Source organism: Lepidochelys kempii, chromosome 19 (assembly GCF_965140265.1).
Source record: "Lepidochelys kempii isolate rLepKem1 chromosome 19, rLepKem1.hap2, whole genome shotgun sequence".
Lineage (NCBI taxonomy): Eukaryota > Metazoa > Chordata > Testudines > Cheloniidae > Lepidochelys > Lepidochelys kempii.
This window is the reverse complement of record NC_133274.1, coordinates 8003610-8013231: the sequence shown is the minus strand read 5'-3', so window position 1 is coordinate 8013231 and position 9622 is coordinate 8003610. Positions and strand designations below refer to the sequence as shown.

The 9622-nt window shown below is 51.7% G+C and overlaps 1 protein-coding gene across 1 annotated transcript; it reads left to right on the top strand.

Annotated features, from left to right (window-relative positions):
* The first annotated feature begins 5747 nt into the window (after window positions 1–5747).
* LOC140900324 (elongation factor 1-alpha, somatic form-like) lies at window positions 5748–9251 on the top strand. Its single transcript, XM_073317454.1, has 7 exons — window positions 5748–5891; window positions 6353–6532; window positions 6895–7191; window positions 7670–7820; window positions 8192–8448; window positions 8560–8794; window positions 9130–9251. Exons 1-7 carry the CDS (start codon window positions 5748–5750, stop codon window positions 9249–9251), a joined length of 1386 nt encoding a protein of 461 aa, XP_073173555.1.
* Window positions 9252–9622: the final 371 nt, after the last annotated feature.

Below are 9622 nucleotides of genomic sequence, written 5' to 3'. Positions count from 1 at the left end.
TATCTCATTAGAAGATTGCCGGGAATGGGTGACAGGGGATAGAACACTTGATGATGACCTGTTCTGTTCATTCCCTCTGGGGCACCTGGCATTGGCCAATGGTGGAAGACAGGATACTGGGCTAGACGGACCTTTGGTCTGACCCAGTATGGTCATTCCTATGTTCTTATGATTTTGCTTAGGTGCTTGACATAAAAATACCTTTGCCCACCTCTGTCCTGGCCTCACTAACATCAGTTTGGCCACCCACAGGCCAAAACTGGATAGGGTGACCAGACAGCAAATGTGAAAAATCGGGACGGGGGTGGGAGGTAATAGGAGCGTATATAAAAAACAGATTCAAAAATTGGGGCTGTCCCCATAAAATCAGGAGATCTGGTCACCCTAAAACTGGAGCCATTGTGAGCAATACCAGTCAGGCACCAAAATTTGGCTCTTGCTACTTTCACTTGAAGGAGCATTTATGACTTTTGGCCACTAGTTGGCAAAATTGCACAATCAGTCAACACATGTTTCTAGGCCAGTGAGGATTTTGTTAATTAGCGTTCAGACACCTGGATTCTATTCCCAGCTGTTAGTGCCAGTGACTTGCTGTGTGAGCTTTAGCCAATTACCTCAGTTTCCCCATCTGCAAAGTGAGAATAATACTTGCCTCACAGCGGTGTTTTGAGGCATAGTTCATTCATGTTCAGGCAGCATTTTGAGATTCTCCAAGGAACGCTGCTTGGGAAATGCAAACTATTCAAAATCGTGGTGGAGCAGAAAACACAATCAACGATGAATAATTTTTCAGCAAGCTTAGCCTCGTGGTCTGCTGGGAGAATACCCACTAGTAGATTGGGACATCCTGCTATGAACGGATACAGCGCTTTAGTGAGTCGGACACAGAGTCGCGTGCAGATCTCACAGCTAATCCAGCGTGTGTAATATACAAGTTTACATACACAAGGGTCTCAGACTTCAGGGCTCTGTTAAATATTCATTGTGCATAAGAGACAGGCCTACAGTTAGCTGTGTGCTGATGCTGAGCCCAGTGCAGGGACCAGGAGGCAATACAAAGTGCCGACCCTATCCTGGAGCTGCTGGGGTTCACAGCACTCCTGGCACAGTTTAGAGCAACTCAAGTGACGCCTGCAAGATGTAACAGCCAAGGAAATAGCTGGGGATTGGAGTAGGAAAGTCATGGCCACACCTACTTCGTCCTGTGCCAACGCCCCCCGCCCCCTAGTCTGTAGCAGACATGTCCTGGGGGCTCCTCGAGGGGGTGCTCCAGAGCCAGTCACACTGGTTCTGTGTGTTATTATGGGGAAGCCTCCTCTATGCTGTGGTATTTCCTAAGGGGGCTTTATGGCAGCTTTACAGAGGGGCTAAAGGCAGCCATTAATCCCTCCTGAATGCGGCAAGAGGGGGTTGATTGCGGCACAGGTTGATGGTGTGAATCCAGCATTTCAGTAGCTCCTGAATTTTGTTACTGTGGCCATTCAGTGGCTCATGTCAGACAAGTGGCTAGGTCCAGCCGCGGTGAACAGGTGTTGTTGTTCAAGACAGGACCAAATCCCAACGTTTGAGCTCTGTGATGGGCAGAACCAGTGCTCTGGATCCAAATACTCATAAATCTGGGCCTGTATCCAAGCGCCATGAGGTTCAGATTTGACCCCTTATACAGAGACATTCTAGCAGCTATCTGAGCCTGGATGCAAGTCGGTACCAGGAGGCTGCTCCCAGGCCTAACTCAACAAACAGAGTGACCCCTGAATGTGGAGAAGGCACTGTCCTCTTTAGCAGCGCTGCAGGGGGTAAAAAGCCTGGAGTTGCTGGGAGATGATTCATCTCTTCCCTGCATCCGATGAAGTGAGCTGTAGCTCACGAAAGCTCATGCTTAAATAAATTGGTTAGTCTCTAAGGTGCCACAAGTCCTCCTGTTCTTTTTACACACACACTGTTGCTCTGGCAATTGCGATACATTAGAGAGAGACATTGCAGGGAGACTCCAGTGGTCTGCTTGAGAGAGAAGGGGGAGAGTGCCCCACACTGCCACTGAGAGCGTGGGAAGTGAGGGGCCAAGTCAGAGATGGGGAGGAGACTGACTTAGGGCCCTGCATGTATCCTTTACCATGTACCCGTGTAAAAATTCGGAGCAGAGATTGAAGTCCTCTGTTTATCTCCAGCAATGGCCAGGCAAGCTTCCCCACACTTCAGGCTTGGCCTCTCACCATCTATATTAGGCACTTGTATGGCTCCCATTTTTGTAGTATGCTGTTATGCCATTGTACAGGTGGGGAACTGAGGCAGCGAGAAACGGCGTGACCTGCCCAAGGTCACACAGGAGTTCTGTGGCAGAGCAGGGTCTGCCGAGTCCCAGGCACTGGATCATCTTTTCCTCTCCGTGGCCCATTCCATTGTTGGCCACTCTGAAGAGGGGGAGGCTAATGTGATATGGGTCCCTGTCTGCTGAGAAATGTACAGACAGCCCCAGACAGCACATTTCACAGAACCCATTCTACAGTCACCACACAGCTCCAAAGCTGATGGCTGCCAAGGCCCTGGGCCAGACTCAAACCACTGACCCAAAGGTTAGGTCCCACCCAGCTAAGATCTGAGATGCTGTAAGGCAAAAAGAGGGGTGTGTGTGCAGAGGGGGGACTTGGAGCAGGGGGGTGATGGGGGAGACTGGCTAGGTAGCCTGTTAATCGTGTAAACAATGGTGCAAGAGTGGTTTAATATTGGCTTAGGGAACCTCCCCTGCACTAAGCTGGGGCATTGCTGTCCCCTGGGGAGGGGCAAGGGACAGTGCTGTGCTGAGATCCCCAAAATCAAATATCTCATAAAACAGCCAGGCACTTACAGCTTTGCACCTTGCAGCCTTTCCATATTAAAATGCATTCGGCAGGAATGTACTCACCCTGGCGCTACATATTAGCTAGGTGACCAACAGGGAAGGAGTTAACTATGTTGTCACCTCTGGATGATGCTATTTAGGTGAGAGAGTTCATACCCAGTTGAGGTGAATGGGGCATTTCACACTTCTCTGAGTGTCTTCCAAGATCTATGGCTCAATCACAGGCTGAAGGGAGCTTTGTTTTCTTTGTTTAAATTGAAACTTGGGTTCTCCAGAAAACATGGGGGGGGGGGGAGATCCCAAAAATTCCACATGGAGATCCTGAAGCTTTAGGCTGTGGGGCAATCCTAGACATGCCCATATTCCAGCATCTGCTCATTTCCAGCCCCTGAGCCAGCCATTTCTCTCACTCCCCACTGTAGCTCTGGAAATAAAAAAAATATCTAAAAAGGAAACTAGGCTGAAGAAATGAAATAAAATGCCTCTTTTTTGCCTTTAACCCTTCCAGAAGCACAGTGTGCTGGGTGGGAGGGGAAAGGAATCTCTTCTGAGAACTGTCAGGGTTCTGAGATTTTACTCTTGTTTAGTCTGACTGATTTTTTGATACGCTCGACTGGTGTTTTGGGCTCATTCGCGTTTAGGGCAATATGTTTAAGCCTGAATTTCTCAAGGTCAGCGTCACTAGCAGCCCTCCAGTACACAGTGGAGATAGGGTTGTCTCGTGGATAGGGCACCAGTTTGGGTCTCAGGAGACCTGGATTCTATTCCTGACTTTTCCACTAGCCTGCTGACCTTAGACAAGTCATTACCTTGCTTTATGCCTCAGTTTCCCCATCTGGAATGGGGGTGTGGGGAAGGTAATGGTACTGATCTCCTTTGCAAAGTGCTTTGAGATCTATGGATGAAATGTGCTGTAAGAACTAGATATTCATTCCTATTATTTATGAGAGCTCTGAGTGCCCAGATCTCTGAAAATCAGGCCAATATAATCAGGTGCCTAAATACAGACCATGTTGCTGAAGAGGAGGAACCGCAGTTTGCAAATGTTGCCTCCTTGTAAAGTAGCAATTAGGTAGTGGGATCAATGTCCAAGGTGCAGGCCCCATTCCTGATCCCATGTGGTCAACAGGAATTTTGCTATTGACTTTAACAGAAGCAGGCTCAGCCTCATGGCCTTGATTGTACCCAGTATTGTGAGAAAACCAACCAAGCCTGAGCTCACCAGATATTCCACCCCACCTAACATTCAGAAAGGGATTGATGTACAAACATCACACCTAGGCCCAATTCTGAACTTCCTCAAGCTTAAGGGCTACTGGCTTCTGGACTTTTGGTTCCAGCTTGTTGCAGAGATTGGGTAGCCAATAAGTTTGGATTTGAATATCCCTAAAATACAGGGGAATTAGCTGTGGGATTTCAGCTTGGGCCTATCTCTTTGTTTCATATTCTTTCCATGATTTCCTATCACTCAATTGTCCAAGTAAATGTTTCCCATTGACAGAGAGGTATTTTTTCTTGGGTTTCTTTCTACTAATGTGATTAGTGTTTTAATAACTCTGGCCCAGATCTTTCAAGGCATTTAAATTCCTATCTCCCCTTGAGCTCAATGGAGGCCCTGGGCCTCTGTCTTCCCATGAGAGCAGGGAGTACAGGTACAGAGATCTGTGTCTCTCTGAAGGATGGGGTTCAAATATTAATTTGATCATAAGTTACTTATGGTCTGAACACAGCTCCATGGCCAGGAGAGGGAAAGACGCTAACCCCAAACCACACAGTATAGCTAGGACTGGCTGTTGTGTTCAGCATTTGAATCCAGGCTTAGCACAGAGGGGAGTTGGGGGTGAGGAGGGGCACAGCTGTGCCTGGGGAAGCCCAAGGCTAAAAAAAAGCTGGGTCCAGGCCAGGTCTGGTCTGTGGAACTGGGGAGGCCTCGGCAAAGCCCAGGAGTGACCAGCAAGGGCCGGGGGCCTGCAGGTGGAGAGGAGCGTGCGTGGCAGAGCAGAGCGATGGGGAGCGGGAACTGGACGTGCAGTTGCTGGTGGGGGTCATCACTGGGGGAGCATTAGCTGTGACTGGGGGGTCCCCAAGAGCTGGACTAGCCAGAGATGGTTTAGGGCAGCAGAGGAAGGGCAGGGCTGACTCCGAAGCAGGGCTAGAGGGGCATTGCCAAGGCCAGACGGATGGGGGTGAAGTTTTCACACCGGCCAACCCTCCCCGTGTTTGGCTCTGCAGACGGGGGGGCGGGGGAAGGCCTGCAGCTCCCAGAGCCCGACTCCCCCAAAGCCTAGGAAGGGGGGTGCTGGGAAGGGGTCGGGTTCTGGCCCAAGCTCCAGGGCTAGCCTAGTGCGGGGAGGGGGGAACCCCTGCCTGTGTTGCCCCCCGTCATAGGGGGCCGGCCAGGTACTGGGGTCTAATTGAATTAACCCCTCTCAATGGGCGGGGCGAGGCCGCCTCAATGGGGCCGCTTGGCTCCTCCCCCGCGGGCTCTTTAAAAACCCCGGGCCGGGCGGTGGCTGCTGTTTGGAGACCGATTAGGGGAACGTGACTCGTGGTGAGCGGGGTTTTTTGGGGGCTCTCGGAGCTGGGGAGGGGGCGCACAGTCCGTACTGCTCGGAGGCAGCTCGCTGGAGGGTGGGCTGGGAGCGATCGCTCGATCCGAATTGGCTCGTGTGAATGTAGCGGGAGGGCTGGGCTCCGGTTCTAGCCCGGTTGCGGGGGATCGGAGTCCCTAACAGTGTGTCTGGCTGCAGGGCTTGCTCTGCTGTGTCCCGCCCTGTGTGACGCTGGCTTTTCACTCCGGAGTCACACCGGAGCGGCTCAGCGTCAACCGCTCCGCTCCCAGGGGCTCTGCTGTAACTCTGCCCCGGGGGTCTTCCCTGCAGGTCCCGCTCGCGCTCCCTCCGGCACCATGGGCAAGGAGAAAACCCACATCAACATCGTGGTCATCGGCCACGTAGACTCGGGGAAATCCACCACCACCGGGCACCTCATCTACAAGTGCGGGGGCATCGACAAGCGAACCATCGAGAAGTTCGAGAAGGAGGCAGCCGAGGTGGGGGCATTTCCGATTCACCTGCACCCCCCCTAACGGGCCCAGCGGCCTCTAAGGCCCCCCTCTGGCTCCTTAACCTCCCACAAGGTGTTGAGCCCTGTGGGGATTGGGGAATCGGGCCCTTTCCTGGCCTGCAGTGTAACCCTTTAATGCTATGGTGTTACAGTGGGGTGGGGGTAAACACTGCCCCATGCCTGCCCCCCACCTCCCCTAGAGCAGGGACCATTCACCTACCTCTGGGTTCCCTGTACTTGCACCCTAGTATATGGCTCTGCAGTGACTAGGCACTGCTGGGGCAGGTGTCCCCTTCCAGGCAGGGGGAATCTGCTTAAAATATTGCACACGCACCCCCGCCCCGGCATTTAATGCCCCTTGTGGGGAGGGATTGTCCCTGGCTTGTGCCTGTTTCTCTGGTAGCATGCCTGCCCCGCTGTAACTGGTGTCTGTCTCCTTCCACACAGATGGGGAAGGGCTCCTTCAAATACGCCTGGGTGCTGGATAAGCTGAAGGCGGAGCGGGAGCGTGGGATCACCATTGACATCTCCCTGTGGAAGTTCGAGACCACCAAGTACTACATCACCATCATTGATGCCCCTGGCCACAGAGACTTCATCAAGAACATGATCACCGGCACCTCTCAGGTACAGGCTGGGGCAGCCGAATGCCTGTAAAGAGTTTGAGTATGTTGGGTTTGCGGCTATGTCTTGTGGCATCCCAATAAGGCCATAATTTAACTGCAAACTAGTCTTGTGACCTTAGCATTGCAAAGAATAACATTGCCACTAGATGCATTGGGCTCTAGGTGTGGGGTTGTGGTGCAGCTTTTAGGCCTTTACCAGGAAGGGCTGCCAGTCCCTCCTGAGAGAGACTGATTTTTTGTGGGGGGAGTGGAAGTGGGGGAAGAGGATCTCCTTTATCTGTAGGGTACCTAGGTCTGTCACATCCCTAATCGTCCCCTAGTTCCCAGTATGAACTTGTTCTCATGGCCTGTTTCCCTCCCCAGGCTGACTGTGCGGTGCTGATTGTGGCAGCCGGGGTGGGAGAGTTTGAAGCTGGCATCTCTAAGAACGGGCAGACCCGGGAGCATGCCCTGCTGGCCTACACGCTGGGGGTGAAGCAACTCATCATTGGGGTGAACAAGATGGACTCCACGGAGCCCCCTTACAGCGGCAAGCGCTACCAGGAGATCACCAAGGAAGTGAGCACCTACATCAAGAAGATTGGCTACAACCCAGCCTCTGTGGCATTCGTGCCCATCTCTGGCTGGCATGGGGACAACATGCTGGAGGCCAGTGCCAATGTGAGTAGCCTGCCTGTTTCTACATGGCCCCTCTAGTAGAGAGGTTTGGAGACATCTGGGGGGGTTGGGGCAGGCATTGGCTTACACATGGAGAGAGTGGGTGGTTTGTAAACTGATATGAGTTCAGCTTAAAGTTACTACTGCTGGGCTCCGTGTTGCAATAAGACACTGGCCCTCTGAGAGTCTCTAAATTGGACTGTCATTAGCTCACTGCCTTGAGCTAGGATTTCACTTAAAAGCACAGGCCTTCTCCATGGCTTGATGGAGGCTGAGCTTAAAGATATGTTTCTTGTTCATTCCCACAAATCTCAAGGAATGCACCTCTGCTTAGTTTAAACTTTTTTGGGGGGAGGAAAGGGAATCTTTTGGAGGTGGAATACTTGGGACCTGCTGACAAGTTCACCTGAGCTCTGCAGGTGACTCATGAGATGTCAATTACAATAATCTCCTCCTCTCCCCCTGCATACATACATTGCAGATGCCTTGGTTCAAAGGCTGGAGCATTACGAGGAAGGAAGGAAACGTTTCTGGTACAACACTGCTGGAAGCCCTGGATTCCATTATCCCTCCTTCCCGCCCCATCAACAAACCCCTCCGCCTGCCCCTGCAGGATGTCTACAAGATCGGCGGTGAGTGTGGGAGAAGCGTTTCCCAGCAGGGCTGGGACAGAAGAACTCTACCCTAAAAGGAACATGTAAAATGGTGGCTGCCATTTTAAGGTGGTGTAATTCCACCTAAACTGTAGCTCATGTTTACTGGGGACACTTCCCTATGGAGTGTCTGGGATGAAGACTCCGTCACACCCACCTCTTGGCAATGCTGGGCTGACAAGATTGCTGTATTTCCCCTTAATGCCCAAAAGACTGAATAGGGCCTCTGGACAGAGGATGCTGAAGCAAAGAGCTGGTGGTCTCTGCTTGTTGCATCTCCTATTCCTTCCTCTCCAAATAACCTTGTTTTAGCTCATGAACACCAAACTAACCAGTACGTGTCTCCCCAGGTATCGGAACAGTCCCTGTGGGCCGCGTGGAGACTGGCTTCATGAAGGCTGGCATGGTGGTGACTTTTGCCCCTGCCAATGTCACCACGGAGGTGAAGTCGGTGGAAATGCACCACGAGGCTCTGGCAGAGGCGCTGCCGGGTGACAATGTTGGGTTCAACGTGAAGAACGTGTCTGTGAAAGACATCCGGCGTGGGAACGTGACTGGAGACAGCAAGAACGACCCTCCCATGGAGGCTGGTAGCTTCACCTCCCAGGTTAGTGACTAGGGATCTGTAAAGTCCAATCCCCATTGCCGCCCACCAGTCTCCTTGAAATGTGACCAGTTGCTTGATTTTTAATTTTTTCCCCCTCTTCTTTCTCTGCAGGTCATCATCCTGAACCACCCTGGCCAGATTGCTGCTGGCTACTCCCCAGTGCTGGATTGCCACACAGCTCACATCGCCTGCAAGTTTGCAGAGCTGAAGGAGAAGATCGACCGCAGGTCTGGCAAGAAGCTGGAGGACAATCCCAAGGCCCTGAAGTCTGGAGATGCTGCCATTGTGCAGATGATTCCTGGCAAACCCATGTGTGTGGAGAGCTTCTCAGAGTACCCACCTCTTGGTAAGATTTCCTATTCCTTGTATTGGTCCACGTCTGGCTCTTGATGAGGGTCTGTTTGAACAGGTCTTAACATGGCAACTCTGGTTTAAGATGACTACTGCTAGGATCCAGCTTTTAGAAAGTCTCCTGCTCTCCATAGCAATGGGAGGTAAACGTAGACCTACCCCTTCACTAGCTTGAGTAATAAAATGCTTCTGCAAGGCATTAATCCACAAATTGCAGCTCTCCCATCCACAAACCAAACTCCAGGCATTAGCATAGAAACCCCTCCCAATATCCAGGAAGTCTCCTACTCGGTCCTTGTCTTCATCTAACGGGTGTTCCTTCTCCGGCAGGGCGCTTTGCTGTGCGTGACATGAGGCAGACGGTGGCTGTGGGGGTGATCAAGGCTGTTGAGAAGAAGGCTGGTGGATCTGCCAAGGTCACCAAGTCGGCAGTGAAGGCCAGTAAGAAGTGAATTCTCCTCCTCTGTCTCCGCATGCCAGTGTGCTCAGAGGCACCAACGGTGGATGCCCAGCCCCCTACAATCACAGATCCGTGTCTAGACTCGCTTATCCAGGACTGGCTCCTGAGCGGTAAAACACACTGGAAGAGCTTCTGAAGGAAAGGAAGATGATAGGACTCTTTTTTCCTAATTTTTTCTTTTGTATATTGGGCTGCACTTGTGGGGTTTTTTCCCCTCGACTTGCTCACTGGTGGTATGAATAAAAGATGATGATGATGATGATTTTGGTTTCAATGGTTTGGTCTAATTCAGCTGGGAGTTGCTCTCTGAATGTAGCATGTAATGTAAAGAGTAAGCACTGCACTTGTCTTCAAAGCAGCCTA